Source organism: Ochotona princeps, chromosome 15, assembly GCF_030435755.1.
Source record: "Ochotona princeps isolate mOchPri1 chromosome 15, mOchPri1.hap1, whole genome shotgun sequence".
Classification (NCBI taxonomy): Eukaryota; Metazoa; Chordata; class Mammalia; order Lagomorpha; family Ochotonidae; genus Ochotona; species Ochotona princeps.
Genome location: NC_080846.1, coordinates 22,221,202 through 22,245,901, shown reverse-complemented (window position 1 = coordinate 22,245,901; position 24,700 = coordinate 22,221,202). Strand labels below are relative to the sequence as shown.

Below are 24,700 nucleotides of genomic sequence, written 5' to 3'. Positions count from 1 at the left end.
TCATATTTTTGCTTTGGTCTTATCCATTCTCCTCCTTCTTCCACCAAACAAAACCCATATCACTATCCCTTCAAAGACAGGCTGATGTGTTTGTTTAAGATGAATGGTATTTTTAGACAAAACAGACTTCCTTCCATTTGCCATTTTATGTAGTATTTACACATAACCTCAGGGAAGGAGAAAAATGAGGGATTAAAAAGACTTCCTCTAGGTAAATATGACAGAGACTGAATACACATCATTATCTCTGGATAAAAAAAGACAGAGCAACTAGAATCAATGGGCAAAACTCCAACGTTAATACTCATACTTGCCACCCTATTTATGTGCATGAAAAACACAGTTAAACTTTCATTAAAATGACCGATTCAGAAATGACTGGATTTTATATTTGTAAAATTAAAATATCTTAAGTTACATACTGACTTAAGTATTGCTCTAATAAAAAAATAATCTGGGATTTTTGTGCTAACACTAAAAAATAATACTTTAATGAGCTAAAATAGCACAAAAGCTATACTTCAGCTAAAATTTGTTTTTAATTTATGTTGTTTTGGCTAAAGAGCAGGTACAATTAGATAAGGTAAAATACAACTTCAAGTGGATTGTGAATGATATACTTTTCCTGTAATATTTTATGAGTTATAAATTTTATAAGTAGAAACGTAAGATAGCACTCATTAAAACAGAATGTGAAAATATGGCAATCGTCTTCAGTCATTAATCATTTCATTTTTACTGGATTATTATAAGTTATTTATAATCGATTAAAACATTTTTCTAAACCACAGCTTTCACCCTATATAAAATCATCTATTGATTCTTCGTGATGAATGCAGATAACATATCAATACAGCCACTTTCATCTTCTAGTTATACAGAAACATGATGCATATAGCGCATGTCACGTGTAAAAAATCATATAATTGGTAAAGTATATTTAGGAAAAATTATGCCAGAGAGTGAAATCATTAAATCTAGCAGAAAGAAGAATAAAACAAGAAAGTAAACTCATACTAATCATTTTCTAAAAGTAAAACATGATGTCCTGTTGGATTTCAACAAAACAAAGTTTGTTTTTTTTTTCAGAAAACCATAAAAATACTATCTTATTAAAAATTGGTTGTAAAATAAAAGTTAAGAATTTAAAATCTTGGGCCTGGTGTGATAGCCTAGTGGATAAATCTTGCCTTGCATCCGCCAGGATCCCATATGGGTGCCAGTTCATATCCTGGCTGCTCCACTTCGCATCCAGCTCCCTTTTTGTGGCCTGGAAGACAGTAGAGGACAGCCCACGGCCTTGGGACCCTGTACCCATGTGGGAGGCCCGGAAGGAGGAAGCTTTTGACTCCTGACTTCCAACTGGTTTAACTCCAGCTGTTACAATCACTTGGAGATTGAACCCGCAGATGGAAGATCTTTCTGTCTCTCCCAAATCTACGTAAATCTTCTCTCTGTAAATCTGCCTTTCCAATAACAATAAGTCTTTAAAAAAAGACTTCGAAACCTTAATTCTTTTATGTTTTTAAACATTTCTCCCAAAACCTACAGTCATGTATATTATACAATCAAGTCTATTATTGTGGAGCTGCATACTTTCTTATTAAAAATAGTTATACTAACAATATATATTCACTAACTTATATGACTTCCTTTTTCGGTGTTGTAGAAATATTCATTTGTCTCCAACCATAGTGCCATCAGTATCACCAACGTGAGTATAAGCACTGAATTAGTGTGAACAATAGCTAGTTGTTGATTTGACAGTTAAAATTTTGTAGTTAAGCTGACTCTAGGAGCTGTGATTATTTTTCTCTATGCATGTGTAGGCACACAAGACAAAATAATCAAAAGTTGTCACTGGCCTTGTTAAATGCAAAATAAACTGACAATAGAGAGGGCTGATCTTTCATGCTTACTAATGATGCAACAACAACCTACCAGAAGAATGTATATATATGCTGAGTTATTTTTGCTAGATACTAAATTCTAAAACTATTTTCAACTAGCTTGTCCAAAGCAAGGCAAAAAGATTCATCTAAGTGTGTGATCACCAGTTTGTGGAATTGAACATGGGTTAACAAAACATCCACCTTAATGAAATGACATTTGTTTTCATATATGCATTTCATTTTTAATTCATGAAATTTTTTACAGATTTAATTTTTAAAATTTTTATTGAAAAGGCAGATTTACAGAGAGGAGGAGACACAGAAATAAAGATCTTCTGTCTGCTGGTTCACTACCCAAGCATCCACAATAGCCGGAGCTGAGCTGATCCAAAGTCAGGAACCATGATCTTCTTCCAGGATTCCCACATGGGTACAGGGTCCCAAAACTTTGGGCCGTCCTCTACTGCTTTTCCCCGGCCACAGCAAGGAATGGATGGGAAGTGGAACAGCCAGGACACAAACCAGCACTTGCATGCGATCCAGGCAGATGCAAGGCTAGGATTTAGCTACTAAGTTATTGCGCCAGGCCCAACTCATGACATTTCTATCATTTTAATAAAATATACAGTTCTATCATGCTACTTCTATAGTTGATTAGATTTGTAGACATTAAGTACTTAACTTACATAAAATGAGTAATAATTTTAAGCAGAAACCTTTTTGGAAAAAATAACTATTTTATCATGAATTTCAACAAATTTAAAAATTTTAGTGGAAAATTTTTAATTCTTTCAAATATATTAAGACTTTTCATAGAAAAATGGCTATGTGTGGATTTCAAGTAAAACCCAGGATTTAGATAACACCTCAAGGAAATGCTATCTAGAAGCTAAATCATGATAGAAAATAAACTTATTTCCTAAATAGTAATACTAAACAAACATATATTTAAAATTGAAAAAGATTCAAATACAATAAATATGAATGAATTATTACAGATAACTTCAATGGATCATATCTGAATGAGTTTAAATTCCATTGTCATTTACATAATGCTCTTAGAATACAATGCTGCAAAAAATTAACTTTAATGAGCTATTACAACAGAAATATATTTGAATTTAAAATATCTGGGTAAAACTCCCAATTAATTGGAAGTGTATATTGGCTGGAGAAGTTTCAGGCTTATTAAACTACTGATAGGCTATAAATTTATCCTTGCATTGTTGTTTTATGTTGGTATGCTCTGGTTCAAAATATTTCTTCTGTTACTGAAATTTCTAGACTTATATTTTTTACCTCCTACATATGGCCTTCCACACAGAATGTAAATTATTTGGATACAAGGTAATTTATAGACATACCATTCGGAAGAAAATATTTTTGTAAATGGCAGACATTCCACATGTATACTGTTTTGAAAAGGGCAAAATACAGTTCCACAGAAAACTGAGCATTATTTCATTTGTCATTCATTTGATCAACTTTTATTCAATAAACACTGTAAAATGCTATGTATAAAGAGATTAAATATGTTTTAGGATGCATCAAATATGTCTTTAATGCCAATGAAATATACAGCTAGAATAAAAGATCTGTAATTTGAAACATTTGAGTACATATTGACCATCTGGCCACTTACATTCTTAATTAAAGGATGGTATTTGGGGGAGGGAGAAAGCAGTCACTACATTAATGTCATCAAGCAAAATTTAAGAGAATTCTTTCCATTTAGATTTATTGTCCTGGGAAATCAGTGTGGAAACCCAAAAGGTCTAGTAAAATGCTATTTTCTATAGCATAATTCTATAATACAAAAGGCAAGAAAAATCGTGTCATAAAATGAAAATGTCATTGTCTTTGCAAATTATATAATTGAATATTTCAACTAGTAAATAATTGCTAGCTTATATAACACATTTATACTTGTTTCTTAATAAGTAAAATATTCTCATATTAGAGCAAGATACTAAAAATCTTAAGCCTGCAAGAAATGTGGTATAGCAAACTCATCCACATTTTGCAGTTGAAGGTATTTGAGTTCTATCCAGGAATGAGCAAGATAAGTCAACAAACACGAACAACTAAGTAATGTGTGCTCTGTTCCCCAAAGATGACGACTGATTCACTCTACTTGATGAATATCTAATAGAGAGTCAGTGTTTTCACTTCCTAATGAAACTATGGCGAACTGGATTGATTGACTTCCAAAGCATTATCACTCTAATTCCAGAAACATTTTTACTAAATAGCTGTTGTACGTGAGGTCTTAATGTGGTAAGTCTATTATTGTCATTATTGTCCCTCATCCTTTCCCCTTCCTGTAACCACAGCCTTTACAATGAAAACTTGGCTATTCTTCTAACCGCAGCATAGAAAGTTTACTTAATAAACAGTAACAAAATTTCTAATTATGTCATTTCCTACTACACTGAAGCCCCATGAAGCTATTTTTACATGAATGACTCTCCTGAGGGGATCTCCAAGTAGGATGCAGGTATCTAGCCCACTTGTATAATGTGAGGTAACCAGGTACCCCCGAAGTTACCTTAGCAGAGGAAGTCACGTGCAGAAAGTATTTTGGATATTCAATGCCCTAAGCCCAGAAATAGTACATATCCCACAATGAGAAATTTGTCACATGCTCTACATAGCTGAAAAGGACTCCAAAATTATAGTCTCTTCTAGAATACCCTTTCCCAGCAAGTACTCCATACTATGAAGGGGAAACATGAATCTTTTGTTACTTGTCAAGTATTTCAACCACAACTGAAGAACACAACAAAGATTCACAATCTAACGGAACTTTCATTTGTTGTATAATCATTCCATATAAGGTATCAAGGCTACATGAAAGTAAATGAGAAATCACTCTTGCCTTCAAGAAATTCAGGGCCCGGTGGCATGGCCTAGTGGCTAAAGTCCTCACCTTGAAGACCCCAGGATCCCATATGGGCACCGGTTCTAATCCCGGCAGCTCCACTTCCCAGCCAGCTCCCTGCTTGTGGCCTGGGAAAGCAATCGAGGACGGCCCAAAGCCTTGGGACCCTGCACCCATTTGGCAGACCTGGAAGAGGTTCCAGGTTCCCGGCTTCGAATCAGCACAGCACCGGCCGTTGCGGCTCACTTGGGGAGTGAATCATCGGATGGAAGATCTTCCTCTCTGTCTCTCCTCCTCTCTGTATATCTGACTTTGTAATAAAATAAATAAATTTTATTAAAAAAAATTCATGGACATGCAAAGCGGAAAAATGCACACCGGTAACTACAGAAGATGATAAATTCTGAGATAAATGTGTCATTAGGTGCAGTGTTTACCCTGGGAAAGCAATGACTGGCTACAGAATTTCAGGTAAGACTGTACTTTTAGAGGCTGGCAAAGTGGCAAAGCCGGTGAAATTGTACCCTTTGGATGCTGGCATCCAAAACAAGCACTAGTTCCACTTCAGATCTAGCTCGCTGCTATCACATGAGGGAAGGCAACGCAAGATGACTCATGTGATCTGGCCCCCTTCCACTCCCACAGAGGACTCCTAAAATTCCAGGCTCTTGGCTTCTGCCTGGCCCAGCACCAGTGGTTCCATTATAGCCATTTGTGGAGTGGAAGAAGATTCGCAGCGAGTAGAAGATTCTCTCTCTCCCTCTCTCCCAAAATCTGCCTTTCAAACAAAATAAATCTTTTTTCAAAAACTATACTCAATATTTAAGGAAGGTAGTAATGTTTGAGGTGAGTATTAAAGGATAAATAGACTCTTCTCCAACAGACCTAGGGAGAGCACAGCATCTTAAGTGGAGAAAATCACATCATCTAAATGCTCAGAGTCTCTTCCTTATAAAGTTAATATGTGGAGGTAGAAGTGAGAGGGGAGGTATTTGCAGGTAACTCCATGTTTCTCATATGCAATTGGGAAAATAAAAGCTCCTAGTTCTAACAGTCCACTTCCATGAGCATTGCTTCTGACTAATAGTCTCTACAAGGAAACAAGCACAAAACCATGAAACAAAGCAATCTGGCTAACAACAGAATACAGGGAGAATGTGGCACTGACAGACTGGAGTGGTGATAGCTGAACAGGCAGTATTCAGGTAAAAACACACTGAATGACAGACTACCTTCCTTCAAACCATTTGTCAGGTAAAACAAAAACCAAATAAATAATGATCTGGAGGATGTATTATAAAGAATCTGACTGACTGACCTACTCAAGGTACTTCAAATATTCCACATGACAAAAAAATATGACTTTCAAATTACTTTCAGAAAAATCACAAACATTAAGTACATATTAAAACTTTTTAATAAATACTGAATAACAGATTTACTAAAAAAGCAGTAAGGTCATGTTTTTTTGACCACCAACAAGCAAAAATGAAAATTATTAACAAAAGGATAAAATAGAAACTTTAGAAATTTAAAGATGTTCCTAAATAATTATTGTATCCAAAAAAAAATCAAACGTTCAACTGCTTAAACTAGAATATAAAACTACTACAATTGAGCTAAAGCTTCAAAGAAGAAAATTCAGAGCTTTAAATGCTCTCATTAAAAACAACAGTACAAAATTTAGATATGTGACACAATTGTACATATGAAATCCAGGAAAACTAACTGAAAATTATTGGGACAACCAGCTTTCACCTAAATCTATCAAATTCAAACTTCAGCACACAGCTATTATGTCTTACTGCCTCCTGATTTTAAGTTCATTTATAAAAGGAGATGAAAAACTATATCTGCTCTACTTACTTCAGCAAATCAAATAAGATTGGTATAGAAAATGCTGTCTGATTTTTCAAGCCAACTTGAGATTCTGTAAATTAAGTCAATAAATAAAGCCAAAGAAGAGAACAATAGAACATAAACATTAGTCATTGTTCCCTAAGCTAATCTCTTTTAATTACAGTCAAATGTGAAATGTCAGTCCTTACTGAAAACTATTGAAACACTATGCATAAACCATCGACATTAGTAAGCTGTTCTCTTAGAAGTCACAGTGGAAAACACTGAGATGGCTTAAAGGAGGAGAGATGAATCTGCCTTAACCTAAAATCTATCAGCTTATGTTTAATTATCAAGACTTCTTCAACTTGCCCTCTGTGTCTCAGGTGAGCCTTTTTCGGTCTCCTCCATTAACTGTGCAGAGAAATCCATGTGCATCTGTATAATGAGTCAATTGATAAAAGGTTCCACAAGAGAAGGAACTGTATACACCCTGTTCACAGCTCTAAGATGTAAAAATCTGATACATACTGCACCCAAAAAACACATATTGGATGAATTAATACATGAGTAGACAATATAATTCTTTTCTTCTTCTGCTAAAGAATGATACTCAATACAAATTCCAAAACTGATATATAAGTATTTACATTTTATTTTCTTGTTTATTATTATGAAAATCTTGAAAATACGAAATTAAAAATGATAAAGTTGAACTGCAGGGCTAAAAAGAATTGTCAATACAGTCCTACACTTGTAAGAACTGAAAACATTTTGATTATTAATATTTCTTGAGAAAGGTTTTTACTGTTCGACAAATTGTCTCATTTGCTAGTAAGCTTTCAAAACTAGTTCTACTACATTCAAATTCCTCATTTCCTTTCATAGTGATTACTCTAACAGGCTACTCTATGTTTTGCAGGCTTCATGTTTTTGCCTCAAGCTTTAACTGATTATATTCTTTGATTTCCTTACTCTGGAGTAGATTCCTTTCAAACTACAGATCCTAAAAGCGATACTAGCTGGGTTTTGTTCCCTAGAGTGTTTTTTTTTCCCCTACCCTTCAGGATAATTATATTCTGTTGTGCCTTTTATTATCGTTGTCTTTTAGGATCTCCTAACCTTCTACACTCTTGGGTTTTATTTAATAGTGAGCTCCCTCCTCAACTCTCCACACTAAACTATGCTCATTAGGGTTCTTAATCCTCCATAATTTGCTTTCATGAAATCTTATACCTTTGAGTTGCTGTATTCTGAGTCCATTTCCTCAGTATAGCAATTCCAACCAGCCCAGAATCAACAAGCACTAAACATAAGCTCATTCACTTTCTCAGCCAACATGACTCTACGAAAAAAAAAAAAAAATCTTTGTTTTGAATGTTTATGGACCATGAAGCCATACCATTTAAGTTGGTACTTCATTTTCTCACCCAAACATTGCCTGAAAAGGTTAGGATCACAGAATTAGTCCATCAGCAGTCCTTAACATGCAATTATTAACTTGTAAGTATCAGGTTCTTCTTGGTCAGAAAGCTATTCTACTTTAATAGAACAGAAATAACAATATCCTGATGTTATATTGGTGACTAGTGAATTCCAAAGAATTTTTGTCTTATCCCCAGAATTCAGAAGAGGAGAAAAACATCTTTTTTCAGTTAAACTGCCAGAGGTTTGCTTTTCCAAATGGGTTGTTTTTGAAAGATGTATACATTCTTGAAACTGGACTACAGAGACAACTCTGGATCTTTTCAACAGCTCATCCTCTGCTTTTTCTTTCAGTCTCCTCATTACCAGCACCTCGGCTAGTATGTACCTTGGAAGGGCCAAGAAAGCATATACTGTGGTATTTTATTAACTTCCTGGGAAACTTGCTTTAAATTAAAAACAAAATCTCAGTAGTGGGTTGAAAGAGTTAACCAAGTTTCCAAAGGTACCTCCCCTATTCAAGAAAAGTTTACACTTCAACTCTGTGCATGTTAACTTGCGATCCTCCCCATCCAGATGATAGAAAGCAAAGCCAGTAAGTTCTTTATTTAATTGGTTTGTATCCACACACTGACCTCCAGGGCTCTGTTTATATAGCCTATCATGCAATATGCTCCACAGTTCTCTGCCTCTTTCAAAAGCATGTTTCTCCTGAGATTTGATATATGGCTTTCATGTTTAATCACTACATTAAACTCAATGCTCTGCTTCCTCCAGCATCAACTAACTTCCCTCCTTGGGAGGTGGGGAGAGGAGCACAGCCTCTTGCTACTTCTGAACATAAAAGGAAGTCTGTTTTACTCTATTAGTAAAATCACCAACTCCACATGATCCTAGGCAAGCAACATTATTAGTACTTCAACCAGGAAATGGTGTTAAAATGCAAAACTTAAATCTCCCTTAAAATGAAAGTATGCTGACTGCTCTCAATTGGCAAAGTCAAAAACCTCACATGACTGAGTTATGAATCAATGGAAAAGGCCTTAACCAGTGCCTAATTTAGCACATAGACAGCACAACTATGGAAGCCAAAGTTTTAACCAAATTAATCTTGAGGACAGAACATTCCTGGGATTCTCATATTAGAATTAATTCACTGCCTCTGCATCATAGCTGTAAGTTTTCTTAACCACAGAATTCACCAAAAACAGAACTTTCAGAGTCTCTTCATTTGAAGGTAGACATGAAAATGCCATGATCTTTCACATAATAATTTCTGTGTGATGCAAATTTCTTAGACGAAAACCTGAAAAAACAGACTCTTTTTCAATAACTCAAGAAAATCTGTAATTTTCAGGTTTTAAAAAAATCTTCTGAAATGTAAGTATCTTACTTTAAAACATATCAAGAAATAAAAAAGAATAAGTATGGCAAATTATTAACAGTAAAATGTAGGTGACAGCTATGTAGCTATTCATTATACTATACTTTAATATGCAGATGGAATTTTTATCATAAACCGTTTTTACTTTTAAAAAAACGAAGCTTTTTATGAATTTGCTTTCACAGCAGAAGAGTTGACACTATGCTGGTTAAAAAATTTAAATCACTTTCTAAATTAATGATTTATAATATCTTCAACAACTGAAACTTTTTTCACATGTTGGAAATGACAACTTTCTTCCCATTTTCCCAGATACTACTCCACAGACTGAAACTTATTTATACAAACTGTAGATGTTGTACAGTATACTATTCATAGCTGTGTACTTTTCTCAAAAACTGTGTGTATATACATTTGTATATGACACATGTACATATTTTAACATTGAAATCCTTTCTTTTACGGCTAGTAATTGACCGTGGTATTTATTTTTTAAGGTTTCTATTTTCTTAGCATCATCCTTCATTTTAAAATCTTACTGTGTCACAGCTATATACAGCACTAACCAGAGCTAGCTTACTTTCATTTGATGAATAGAAAATCTGAACCCATTAGAAAAATACATTTGATTATTCCAATATGCTCTTATTTCTAACCAAAATTTGCATGATTCAGAATTCTAACGAATACATTTCTAGATTCTTTTGTCACTATTTCTTCATTGAAAAGTCAGCTAAAGGGTTTACAAAAATTACCTATTTCTTAATTTTATATCATCTGAATTCTTCTCACAGTATATTTATATTCAAAATGAAAAGGATAAACTTTTAATCAGTATTCTGCAAAAGACAATTTTGTACAAAACTTTATAGTTTTCAAAGACATGTATATGTTGCTTTTGTAATGAACACTTTAAAAATTAAAACTTGAAAAAATAAAAGTCATGTACAAAAATCTTTGGTCATGAAAGAAGTGGGCCTATACAGATGTCATAATTATTTTCATGATAAACACTAACCTAATGTATTACAATTTGGCAGCACACTTCAGTCTGAATTTGAAAGTTTATCACAAATTATCTATATTTCACAACAGAGGCCTATTATTTCAGTTCTGTACTCTATTTTCAGGTTTTACCTTTAAAATGAACCTAGTATAAGTTTTCATTTTTAGAAGTTATATTTTAGAAACTTGTAGCCTAAAATAAAAATGGTTTCATTTTTTAAACAGAATAAAATCAGACTGCAATAAAGAAGGTTCTTAATAAATATGTTGAAAATTGATTGGCAGAGATGCAGACATGTAATTTATGTAAAATCTAATTCTATTAGTCATTATATTTTTATGCCTAAAGATTCTATTTAAAAACGTCAGACTTTCCACTACATTTTGAGTCACCTTCTGGAAGTCCACAGAAGAATTGGTCAACGCAATAGCATCCGCATTCAGTTTCTGTTCATTCATACAGTTCATACAAAATGTTTGTCTTTTGTGGTCATGAGCAAAAGCAACTCAGGAGCCATGCAACACACAGGTACGGTGTTCAGACTAGGTGATTTTCTCACCCACATCCACAGACTTCATGGTTAGAAGGCCTCCATGAACCGGATGAAATCCTAACACTACACAGTGAAAGAAAGGCCAGCAGCTGAGGCAGAAAGGCACAGTGGCTCCTTGACACCACCATCAAAAATAATTTACCACCCTTGGTTGCTTTGTGAACATGATAATGAAAACATCTTAAAGTTAAAATACAGTCTAGCACAAAGTAGAGTAATAATGTTATTTTTTAAATTCAACAAGCTATATATTTTTGGCAAATTATTTTCTTCAGGAATTAAAAATGAATGTTTATTTATCTACTAACAATCCACCGAAGGGCATAAATTCCTTTCAACTTAAAAACAGGAGATTTTTGTGCCTTTATATACCTAAAGCCTCAGCAAGTAACATAAAAGCATGGTCAAATCTGTAAATTTCATTACATTCAAGTTTAGTAAAAAAAAAAAAAAAAAAATCAAATGAGGCTGAAAAAAAAATGTAAATTCCACTCATTGTAACACAATAATGGCTTGAGGTGCCCTTAATTTTCTATCACCCCTGTAAAAAAAACCTTTAAAAAAAAACTGATAAGCCATTAACAAAGTTCTACTTCTATTAGATCAAATTCCTTATAGTTTGCTGGATTAAACGCACCTACTACCCACAATTCATGAAAAATCACTTGCAGAGAATCTTCAAATCATTGAGAATTTTTTGTACACACTGAGAAAATAATACACCAGGTTGAGCAAATAGTACATGCAAGCTTCACCTCTGCAGGTACAAAGCATTTAATGCCGACTGCAGAGCTGGGAAGGATCCCAAAAGATTCAAAGCAGCCAGGGGCTCTGCTTGGAGGTGGGGCTCCTGCTCTGAAGAGACTTCCCAGACTGTTTAAAATCAAACTGGTTCCTGTTCGAATGAATCACTCCTCAGAGATTAATGTAAATAAAATATTAAAATGACACTATTAATATAAACATACCTGAGCCAGAGTCATATTTGGTTTCTGAGCTGAAAAGCAAAAAAAAAAAAAAAAGTAAATATAAAATATAAAAGTTGTCTGCAACAATTATTTTGTGGGTTGAGGAGGATGTAATAATTATAGATTTTAGTATATTGACTAAGAAGTAAAATAGATTTCTAAAATATAAACATATAACTATTTTGACTACTTCAAAAGCATGCATTACCCAAGGTCCCCTAAATATAAACATCATATTAAGATACATGCAGTATGAAAAATATATTAAATTTTAAAGCTTGTCTTGGAGAGACAGTAATTTATTCTCTCAAAGTACCCAATCTTTACAGAGTAACTTTCTTCAGTAATATAATGCAATAAAATTTTATAATAATGTTTTTTATTTTTAAAGATATTCAATTACTCAAAACTAAGTAATTTTTCACTAAGTTTTTAGCACACAGCAAATGAACCTATTCACCCCATACATCTAATAAGGAAGAAAGTCTGAGCTCTTTGTGGGAACATTATGTTTCAGATATATGTTAATACTGGTTGTAAATCCAAAAGCCTTTGAAGCTCTCTGTTCGGCTGTGGGAAAACTTCTGTTGGGTAATTACTTTCAAGATGCGGCTGATGTGCTGTCAAGCAGAATTAACCCTGTGACTAGGCCTATCTACACAAGCTACTATAAGACAGCATTGTCTATATCTAGCTCTCAACCCAATTAGTGGGCATGCTCCAGTAGGATTTATATCACACATTAACAATCAATAGTATATATGTTCACAGCTGCCACAGCAAGAGACAAGAAGCAACCAGCAGGAGTCCTGTTAAGGGATGTTACATTGACAGAGAAGATTTTTCCCCCTTGGGGGAAATGTAGTTAACTAAGTGGGAAAGGAGATTTCTTTGAGAGTATGCCAGGATACCAAAGCACATTTGGAAGCAGCGGCTTTCTTTCACTGAATTAATTTCAAGAAGTCATCAAAGGTGCAACGGTAGGACAACCAAGGTTCCTTGGTCATGAGTATTCATATTCTCAAGCATTCATGCCCCCCCCAAAAGCCTCACCTCATGCTGTAAGTAAATAATTGCATGTACATACATGCAGACACACACACACAATTATTGCTGCCACAGTTACAAATAATCACCATTCGAAAATCTGGGTTCACCATTCCCCAAGCCTTGGTCCCACCACTGTCTTCAATCTTTCCCATTCATGTCCCTCCTTCCTACTTCAGGTGCAAACCTTCTTTACGTTTTATCCTGACCCTACTTCCTTTGTCCTCCTTTGTGTTTCCGCATCACTGAGCATATCCCCAGTGACACTCAGCACACACTATCCAGCTCATTTCCTTCTCCACTTCCACCATCAGAATGCCATGTTAGAGCATTTGGCTGCCCACATGTGACATAGCAATGCCTGAGCTTTTCAGAACTTCTTTCAAACCTTTTTGGTGTTGCCTGGGAAGCGACATGTGATGGTCCAAATGATTGTGCCCACACCTTGTTAACTGCTATAGCCATTATCATCTACAAACTGCTGCCTGATGCTTCTGCTCAAATAAATGGTTGTTTTTCCTTTTCCTTCCCTTCACCCCTGTTCTAAACGAACTCTCATCTTCCCTGGATGTACCAATCACTCCTTCTCTCTCTTGTATCTTCAGTATCTGGCTGTCGATGGAATCATCCTCTCTACAACACCTAACTACTCCAGAATTTCTGTAAAAACCACTATCTTAAATTGGTGCTTTCTTTGTTATCTTTTCTGTTTTCTATGGCTTTATAATCAAATTTACTAAAAGGATGGATTATATACTATATTTTATATCTTGCTTTACTGATCTTCCAGCATATTCACTGCTTAAACCATTACAGTGAGTCCTTGCTAAGGGTTATAATAAGTTTTTTTTTATCTATGAGTCAGTGAAGAATTTAATAAGAGAAAAGAAACTATTTTGAAGAAATGAAAATAAAAACAGAAATATTAAAACCAATGAGTTGCAGAAAAATAGTATTCAAGGGGACTCTGGTCTTACATTTTGCTTGAAGGTTGCCTTATATCAGAGAGAACATATGATATTTGTCCTTTATGGATTGACTTATTTCACTTGAGCATAATGGTCTCTATGGGACCATTTGGTTGCACATGGTAGAATTCCATTCTTTTTAAGGGCTGAGCAGTATTCCATGGAGTAGATACACCACTGAGGTTTTTTGCATTGCTTTTTTCTCCATTTCTTAATTTATTACTATCATTTTATGATACAGTTTCATAGACCCTGGGATTTCCTCCACCATCTCCCCAAATCCCCACCCCCTCCACACACACATACACTGAGTTCTCCCATATCATTATAACAGAATAGGTCCTAATAAACAGTCATAAGTCCATCATTGTGGGCATGGATAATGGCAGAGAATCCAGAATCCCATTGTCAAGACAAATCCAACAGTTTCACTGGGCGTCCATCCTCGATCCCAAAGTAGAGATGCACACTGCACCATATCCTCACATCTAGATATGACAGTCTCCACTACACAGTCACTGTAAATCCCAAGTGAAAAGCCACAACAAATCAACGAGAAAAAAAATATGTACAATGCCATGAAATTAAACAACATGCCACTGAATGACTAATATGTCAATGAAGAAATGAAAAAGGAAAGCAATAACGTTCTTGAAGAAAATGATGTTACTGCATGGTTTATGGGTATTTGAAGAATTTAATGATGAAAAAACTGTTTTTGAAGGAATGAAACTAAAAAAAAAATGTCAAAACCCATGAGATACAGTTTCTGCTGATCTTTGTTAATGAGATGTGTCTCCTGTAGGCAACAAATAGATGGGTTTTCTGTTTTTAATCCAGTCTACTAATCTATGAGGTTTGAATGATGGGTTTAAGCCATTTATATTCAGGGTTAATGTGAATAGGTGGTAATTTGGTCCTATCATTTAGCAATGGGTTGTTCATTGATTTAGTATTCTCTTGTTACTTTATGGGATGTTCCTCATGTTTGCCTTTGGCTTTGGTGGGTACTATTCCTTTTCTCTGTCAAAAGAACATCTTTCAGTATTCTTTGTAGTGAAGGTTTAGAAGAGGAATATTCTTTGAACTTTTCTTTACTGTGGAAGAATTTTATTTCATTTTCTAAGACAAAGGAAAACTTTGCTGGGTATGTTATCTTGAGCCAAGAATTTTTTTTTTCTTTTGGAATCTGAAATATGTTATTCCACTCTCTTCTGGCCTATAGAGTTTCCTGTGATAAGTCTCCTGTGAATTTGATTGGCATTCCTCTATATGTCAATTGATTTTTTTTCACATACACATAAGGATCTTTTCCTTAAGTTCAATTAATGAGAGCTTGATTATCATGTTTCATGTTGAAGATCACTTTTAGTCAACCCTGTTGAAAGTTGTGTGCCCCTCCTGTAATCTGTTCTCCAATTCTTTCTCCAGATTTGGGAAATTTTATTATTTCATTAAATACATTTGCCAACCCAGTTTCTCTTTGTGCACTTTCTGGGACTCCCATAACTCTTATATTTGGTCTTTTACTAGTGTCTTCAATTCTTAAATACTTTTTTTTTTTTAGCTTGACCCAGCTTTGCTTCCAGCTTTTTGTTTCACCATGGTGACAAGAAACATCTTCCAATTCTGAGATTCTTTCTTCTGCCTCCTTCATGCTATTGAGACTTTCCACTGAATTTTTAATTTGCTCTATTGCATACTTAATTTCCAAAAATATGGCTTGATTTTGTTTCAGTAATGCTATTTCCTATGTGACAAACTCCTTAAATTCCTTAAACTCCTTTATATGCTTCATAATGAGTTTTCCAAATTCTGTATCTCCCTTTTTCAGAATGTATTCTTCAGTTAACTCTGCTTGGCAAAGGCTTTTGCTCTTTTGCAGAACAATCTTCAGTAATATTCACTGTGCCTCTGTCTCTTCGTTTGCTCTTGCTTATTGCACTTCTAGTTAACACTTCTAGTTAAGCTGTAGGGCAGGTTTCTAAGCTGTGTCACCCACAGTTGCTAGTTGTGGTTGGTACACAATTCTTTGTTTGCAGTCACTTGTGCCACTCACTCCAGCAAGTTTAAGATCTGGGCTCTTACGTTAAACTTCTACCATGATCTGCTATCATCTGCTGCTTTCCCAGGTCATAAGCAGAGAACTGGATGAGAAGTGGAGCAGCTGGGACATGAAACAGCCGCACCCATATGGGATGCTGGCACAGGATTGACCAATTGAGCCATCGCACCGGCTCTTCTCTGGGTTTTACATGACTGCCCAAGCAGGACTATTTTTTTCTCCCATCTTCCTTGTATGTAATTAGTTGTGAACATGTGGTTAAGTTCCCACCAAAAGGATGCAAGCAAAAAGTACTATTCCTAATGTGTGGGCCATGTCCTTAATAGGGAGGACTGCACCTGTTCCCTTCTTTCTGTTTCCTTCCCACAACCCAGACAGTAGATGGAACATAGATCCCGAGAAAAACTGATGTTGGCACCGTAGAGTCCATAGAGTTGCTCTGTCAATTCCAAAACTGTAAGCTTCTGTGGGCCAGGATTATTTTGGAGATTTGTCAGAGTACTGGAGACTGCATTCTGAAAGCAGCGTTACCACATTTAAAGTTTTAATTCAAAACTGTAAAATTAACTTGCAATTGAAGTTTATGTGACTTTTAAATCAGAAAATGCACAAAGCAGAATTCAAATATCATTAATATATTGTAAATAATTAAAACGTACAATACATGCATCTTTTGATATCAGAGTTGTAAATTTAAAAAAAAAAAACAATTCTGTCCTTTGGTTAGAGTTGTACATTTGGGAATATTAAACTACTTTTGTTGGCTGACAGATGATATCCTAGTGTTCATGAAATACGAAAGTTGTTTATAATGAAGTACAAAGACATTTTGATGTTATTACCTCCCAGGAGGAACTCACAAAGCCTGAGAAAACTGCTTTTTACAAGAATTGCTTTTACGTAACAATTGCAGCACAAATTTTAAATACAAATTGTATAAGTATGAATTATAGGTTAATGAAATTAGCATTCCAGATTTCAGACAGTAGGTAGAGAAGTAGATGGTACCATTCTTTCTACTTTTAAATTATGTCAGCCAAGGTTTCTAAATGGAGAAAATTAGTAGAGGGAACGAGTAGGAGTGACAGACTGATTTCTACCTGATGATATGGAATATATGTCAACTCAAAAGCAAGGATCCAAGGATTTTCTAGGACAGGTCATGTCAAATAATTGGTTCTGTTGCCCCTGTGAAATATGGAAAATATAAGATTTCAAGATCCTATTTGTAAGTCTAAGAATTTCTTCTTACCCTCAGAAGTAACTCAAAGGTGTTCATCCAGACCAGAAACCACATTAGCACAATATGCTTCCTTTGCTCAGAAAGGTTCCCCTTCCTCTCCCCATTCCAGCAAACTTTCACCCCTCCATATTACTAACTCAAAAAACTGTCCACACAAGGACTTGAGCAACAATTCTTTGAATTCTAGTGACCAGACTAGATTAAATCTCCCCAAATTTCAAAACACCAGTCATTCCTTTGCACTCATTCAAGCCAAAATTCTACATTTGTTCATGTAGCTCTTTGATCATTTGATTTTATTGAGTCAAATAATAGTAACACTCTTGCCTAACAACCAGTATTTCTTTCTCTCAATTACAGAGCTCCAATTTTAGAGGTTGCTAGAAATACATACACCAGGGCCAGTCATGGTTATCAACTGGTCAGTATCCTACACAAGAATGAGCACTTAACCAGGTTCTGAGCAGTGAGCAGTGAGGGGAAGTCTGCTGGTGATAATTCTGGGAAAGCTTTCCTTGATTAACAGGAAAGGCAATATTTAGGAAGAAGGCCTTTTTTTCTCTGTTTCTACTCTCTGCCTCATTTCTGTTTGAAATTACCATGCAAAGATTTACCACTTACAACTACTGCAGCAATTTTGAACTTCTGAGAGGAAAGCCAGGACAATTACAGAAATTCCATTGCTGCTACCATTTCATTGCCAACACAGCCTCGACAGAGTTCTCCCTAAGTTGTTTATGCTAGTCTGGTTGTCATTACATTTTTTGCTTGTTTGTTTATTTCTGTTACTTTAACAAAAGATACTCTAACTGCTATTGCGATCATGGCAATGGGAAGTTATAAGCTTATCTCATTTCTTTTCTTAAACATCAAATCTACATTCAGATTAGCATTTTTTTAAGATTTATTTATTTTTATTACAAAGCCAGATATACACAGAGGAGGAGAGACAGAGAGGAAGATCTTCCGTCCGATGATTCACTCCCCAAGCGGCCGCAACGGCTGGAGCTGAGCCGGTCCGAAGACAGGAGACAGGAGCTTCTTCCAGGTCTCCCACAGGGTGCAGGGTCCCAAAGCTTTGGGCCGTCCTCAATTGCTTTCCCAGGTCACAAGCAGGGAGCTGGATGGTAAGTGGAGCTACTGGGATTAGAACCGGCACCCATATGGGATTCCTGCACGTTCAAGGCGAGGACCTTAACTGTACACTGTTACACTGGGTCCTGCTTGTCTACTTTCTATGTTTAAAACTTAGGCTTGGAGCCCAGTGCTGTGATCTAGTGGCTAAGTCCTCACTTTGACTGCTACAGGATCCCATATGAGTGCTGGTTCTAATCCCAACCGCCTCACTTCCCATCCACCTCCCTGCTTGTGGCCTGGGAAAGCAGTCGAGGACAACCCAAGACCTTGGGACCCTGCACCCACATAGGAGACACATAAAAAGCTCCTGGCTTCGGACTGGCTCAACTCCAGCCGTTGTGGTCACTGGGGAAGTGAATCATTGGATGAAGATCTCCCTCTTGGTTTCTCCTCCTCTCTGTATATCTGCCTTTCCAATAAAAATAAATAAATCTTTAAAAAAAAAAAAAAAAACTTGTGCCTGGACTGGGATTGTGGCACAGCTAGTTGGGCTGCCACCTGTGATGTTGGCATCCCATGTGGGTGCAGGTTCAAATCCTTGCTGCTCCACTTCCAATCCAGCTCTCTGCTGGTGCACCTGGAAAAGCAGTGGAAAGATGGACCAAGCACATGGGTCCTTGTTGCCAACATGGAACCATCACCCAAATGGAGGTCCAGGTTTCTGGCTGTGGCTCAGCTCAGCTCTACCCACTGCAGTCATTTCAGCCATGAACTAAAAGATGGAAGAACTTTCTGTTATTCTCTTTATGTCACTCTGCCTTTTAAATAAATAATAAATCTTTTTTTTTGAAAAATGCACAGAAAGAAAAACAGATGAATTTAGATATATAAAGATATTTTAGCTGTAGTAACAATTAAAAAACTAATAAAAAGACACCATGAAAAGATGTCCATTAACCTCATATGAGTAAAATTGCAGCATTAACTCAGCCAAGCCACTGCCAGGGGTGGGCGGGTGGGGGGGGAAATCCCAGAGCCTATGAAACTGTATCATAAAATAAAATTTAAAAATTAAATATAGGGCTCGGCAGCGTGGCCTAGTGGCTAAAGTCCTTGCCTTGAACGCACCAGGATCCCATATGGCCGCCGGTTCTAATCCTGGCAGCTCTACTTCCCATCCAGCTCCCTGCTTGTGGCCTGGGAAAGCAGTTGAGGACAGCCCAATGCATTGGGACACTGCACCCTCGTGGGAGACCCGGAAGAGGTTCCAGGTTCCCGGCATCGGATCGGCGCGCACCGGCCCGTTGAGGGAAAACCTTAAATTTCTTTTTTTTTTTTAAATTTATTCATTTTATTACAGCCAGATATACACAGAGGAGGAGAGACAGAGAGGAAGGAGAAATATGAGGAACAAAGGAAAAAGTGTAGATAATGCTGGGAAAAAAATAATTCTTTTTTTTTTTTTTAAAGATTTATTCATTCCATCCAATGATTCACTCCCCAAGTGAGCCACAACGGCCGGTGCGCGCCGATCCGATGCTGGGAACCTGGAACCTCTTCCGGGTCTCCCACGCGGGTGCGGGGTCCCAATGCATTGGGCCGTCCTCGACTGCTTTCCCAGGCCACAAGCAGGGAGCTGGATGGGAAGTGGAGCTGCCGGGATCAGAACCGGCGCCCATATGGGATCCTTGGGCTTTCAAGACGAGGACTTTAGCCGCTAGGCCACACCGCCGGGCCCGAAAAAAATAATTCTTAAGGTCATTTTCATATCCAAGGTTCTATAACTCTCTAGACTATATTGATATAAACCTGCTCTGAATTACAACATCATTTTCTGTCTGTAAAATTTGTTTCTTTTTAAACTACTTAATGTTTTTTCACACATCTCCTGAGGAAATACTTTTCCCCATCTATTGAGAGTGAATTCAAGATGCTAAACCCAACAGTGTTAAGAACAGAACATATCTATCTTAAATAGGCTGATGTTCTAATACCTCATAATGTAATTGCACTTGGCAATAATGTGCTTAAAGAGCAATTATATTGAAATAAGGTCATTTGGATGGACGCTAATCCAATAAATGGTGTTCCTTCTTAGAAAAGAAAATTAAGACACAAGCATGCACAGAGAAAATATCACATGATGACTCGGGGGGGGTGGGGAATCTACCTACATACTAATGGAAAAGACCTCAGAAAATGTAAGACCGATTAACATTTCGATCATGGTTTTCTGACTTATAAAACTCTAAGACAAGACTCTATTGTGCTCTGCAGTCCTTGGCACATTGACGTGCAGTTCCTAGCAAACTAATATAGCTCACTGCTTCTACAGATGAATATTTAGCCCTCTCAGACCTGAAATAAAAGCTAACGACCTAGAAATTAGCTGGAAATAAACAATATCATTTACCCTCCTGAATAATTTATAACATTTAAGAAACAAAACATGCTTGACTTTCCTATTCTTTATTGTCACCATTCCCAATCATATCCCATCAAACTGCCACCTGCACTTTGGCCACTGGGCTGCTGCTTTTGAAGACTGTCAGACACCACCAGCAGGCATGTCTTAAGATTATCATGTGTCTTCTGATAAAGTTCAGCTTGGGAGACACGGACACCCAATTCAAACCATGTCAGCCAACCCGTGGAAGAAGAAGACCCAGACCTATTAGCATGGCTGAACCAGTAGATGTCCCCTGTACCGCAAGCTCCTGTGAACTAACAGATGCTTCATTGATAGAATTCCTCTTTAGCAAGAGCTGTAATGCCCTCCAACCCATGCACAGTACAATAAGGTACTCACATGTAACATGCAAACCAATTTTTTCTGCTTTGCCCCTTCAATCTTATGTCCCCATGAAAAAGCCATCTGCCACATTGTGTAATGTGACACAGATATGTTTTGCTTTTCTTATCATAGATATATTCAAAGTGTATTTTATAATAAGTAAGCATATAATTGTTGATTTAAAAAGAGAGATGGTTTTGACCTAATTTGGGGACAAAAAAAAAAAGCTAATGCTAACACTTGCTTTCTACACCCAAACTAATGATTCTGTGTGATTATCCAAATTATATCAAACAACTGCAAAGCACAGAGTAAAAAGGTTGGCAATCCATATCTTGAATTATTCAGATAGCCCTGAGCAATACTGAGCCAGATGTTATTCCTTCAAAGCAGAGAAACTTTTCTTACTTAAAACTGTAAATGTATCCTGACTTTATAATTATTCCAATTTGTTTATATCATTAATTTCCAAAATAGCATTGTATGCAATGAAAACGTAAAATTTTCCTCTCCTTCATACAAACTTCCACACAGAAGGCTTTTATGCAACATTATTATAAAGTTATCTTTATGGAAAACAATGAACTAAATACCAAACAAGTGAAAAATCGGCCAGGGAATGAGCCAATACAAAGAGAAAAAGCAATGCATTTACTACTTTCTTTGTAAAATTATTAAAACTACTATTTTATTTTACAGCTATGCTGAGCACATGAATCAAATTATAAAACTTCAGATTCCATAAATTACTCAAACTGGGCCAGCAAACCACCTAAAAAGATTCATCACTGAAAAGATGAATTTCATGTGGCCAGTAAAATTACAGTGCTTTAAACCCTCAAGCAAAACCAATATGAAAGACAAAGATTCAATATCAAGAAGCCTTCCCTCAAATCTGGAAACCATGAGAAGTTCAGTGGAAGGCCTGAACATTTATTAAGTCATAGTCTGTCAAGGGCATTTATTGAGTGCCCACTATGTGCAAAGCACTTTATTTGAAGGAAGAGGTCTGATTTAAAATAGCCATAACTCAGCCCATAAAGCCCTTTATAGTTCAAGATCAACAGTCTAAACCTCAATCTTCAGCAAATGGGTAGCCGGTTCACACTGAAGGACGCAGGTGTAATTGGTCAGTCAGTGCTGCTAGGCTTCTTACACAGAATGGGTTTCTGCAGTCTGTGAAAATTCCGCCTTCTGGGTGGTCTTCAGAGCACTCTCAAAGAGGGCACACCTCACAGGTACCTAGTTAATTTATGCTTATGTAGACTATGAGTCATGCCACTGCCATTAACACTATGTACTTAAGTGAACACATAGAAGTAAAATGTGCAAATCTCCAGCAGAAAGCCAGCATTCCTCAAAGCTGAAAAATTACAACTAGAATAACCACTGAACAAATGAAGACATGAATTAACAAGTGTGGCTAAGTACAGTGCAACATAACAAAGATAAAATTATAAATACAGCAGGATCCACGGGCTACAGTAAGCTAATTCATTACCATGAAATACAGGATTGATAAAAGAGTTAACCAGTTTGATGTTAATTGCATCTTCTTTGTCTACTCAGCGGAGACAGTACAAAGTGGTGAGATGGTCAAATAGCTGAAAAAGCAACACTATCATCAGTTGCTGTGTGCTCAGGTTCTACTCTAGATCAACCATCCTGGAGAGTATGCTAGCCAAAAAATTGGTAATCCAAAAACCTGAGTGCTAAAGACTCATCTCACTGAAGGGCAACTACTAATCTAATTGTTTCTATTCATTATCTTCCAAAGGGAGAGAAAATAATGTTATTTTCTAATGTTTATTCCACCTGTTAATTAGATCTCTAACTTCTAGCACCTTACATACATCTTGCTTTAGTTTGCATATATAAAACCCTACAATTTTTCCTTGTGTACGATTTCCCTCTTTTACTGCTCCTGCCTTAACTGTAATAATGTAACTCTGATGACTTTATTTTCTGGAGCGATTCCAATTTTACCAATCACCTCCAGTTCAGCTAGTGATTTGAAAACTTGAGAATACCCTAATATCTATGCAAAAGTATTTTCACTACTGCTCATACTTCTGCCAAAGTTGGAATAATTGTGTCAAGCCAAATGATTTGTTCTTACTCTCATGAGTCTTGGAAGCACATAGCTTTGCTCAGAGTCCTGCCATGGTATCTGTATGGCTCTGGTCTTTGTACTAAACTTAGTATCTTCTTAGGCTACTTCAGCACCTCCCAGTACCTACTATCCACAACATTAGCCCCATAATACATTCCTCAATTAATAAGAAACTGTCAAAAAATTTTTACAAATGATATATATACTAATATATCCTGGAACACTGATACATTTGACACTTAGGTCTTAAATTTTTAAAAAACTTCAATTCTAACTGGCTCTTCCCAAAATTTAAAATCTTCCCTCCCGTGTGAAGTTTTAAACATTAATCTTTAGTAATAGCTTCTTCACCAATATCACAAGCAGTTAATACATCCTTTCAGCTGTAATAGTCTATTGTTGATGGTATTGATTAGATGGTTATTGACATCCTAGGGCAGATCTTATTTAAGCCTCATACAGACTTATGGTAATCAAGCATAAGATGTAGGGAGAGCTTACACACACACACACACACACATCCCACCAACACCACCCCCGGATAGGGATGCTGGGAGGTTACCACTAATCAATTTGAGACTCCAATACATTCTTACTAAATCAGAACTTTGTCTGGACAGGCTTGGAATTTATGATTCTAATGGATGACTAGATTTGCAAACAACTGAAGCCAACTGTGGCTCCATGACTTTTCTGTTTGGGCTAAATATTTTTGGTTCTATCACCTCTTCAAATGTCTCTGAAACATGGGCTGCTTTTCTCTGAATGTGGTCCATTATGCTTATATAGCTTTTAAAGTGAGAATCTTATAATCACACACAGAAATCTCTAGATACAGTTGGTCAATGGGTGAAAATTTAGGATTGCTAATTATTTTATCCTGGGCTTTCCTTTAGCTGACTTTGTCTCTGCAAGCTAAGTCATTCTTCTTCCTGTGCCCTCCCCTTAGCAAATCACTTCTGCCTAGTATCAACACCAACCTTCAATAACCTCCAGAATCCAAACCATTGAACAAACATAAAACTTCCTAGAACTTTAAATAATTTACCAAATTGCTCTCTGGACTCTATTCTAACCGACTGGCATGCCTCCTTTTCATTGAGCACTTCAGTCTTGATAGTTGCTGTTTACTCTGTATCAATCCTTACGCTGTTTTACTATCAACGCTTCACATTTACAGTGTTTTGTCCATTTGCAAAACATTTCAACATTATTTACTTCATCCTCTCAGCAGTCTTGTGATGTCATATTATCCTCTTTCTACAAATGAGGAAATTAAGACTCATAGAGGTTAGGCAGTTTACGCAAAGTCACACACAGTAAAGTAGGAAAAGTTGTGACTTTCACCTCACATGTAGGACATTTTAAACACAGCCTTCATTACTTTAAAATCGAAGCACAGTCACTTGGCCATCATCAGAAAATTAACACCAGTGAACACTGAA

The 24,700-nt window shown here is 36.3% G+C and overlaps 1 protein-coding gene across 4 annotated transcripts in view; it reads right to left on the bottom strand.

Annotated features, from left to right (window-relative positions):
- Positions 1–24,700, bottom strand: part of MSRB3 (methionine sulfoxide reductase B3) — a 146,608-nt gene that overhangs the window by 55,059 nt on the left and 66,849 nt on the right. For all 4 annotated transcript variants that reach the window (XM_036492473.2, XM_004582999.3, XM_058673117.1 and 1 more), the window contains one exon: positions 11,949–11,977. In XM_036492473.2, coding sequence (XP_036348366.1) covers positions 11,949–11,977 — 29 coding nt within the window. The remainder of the gene's footprint in view (positions 1–11,948; positions 11,978–24,700) is intronic.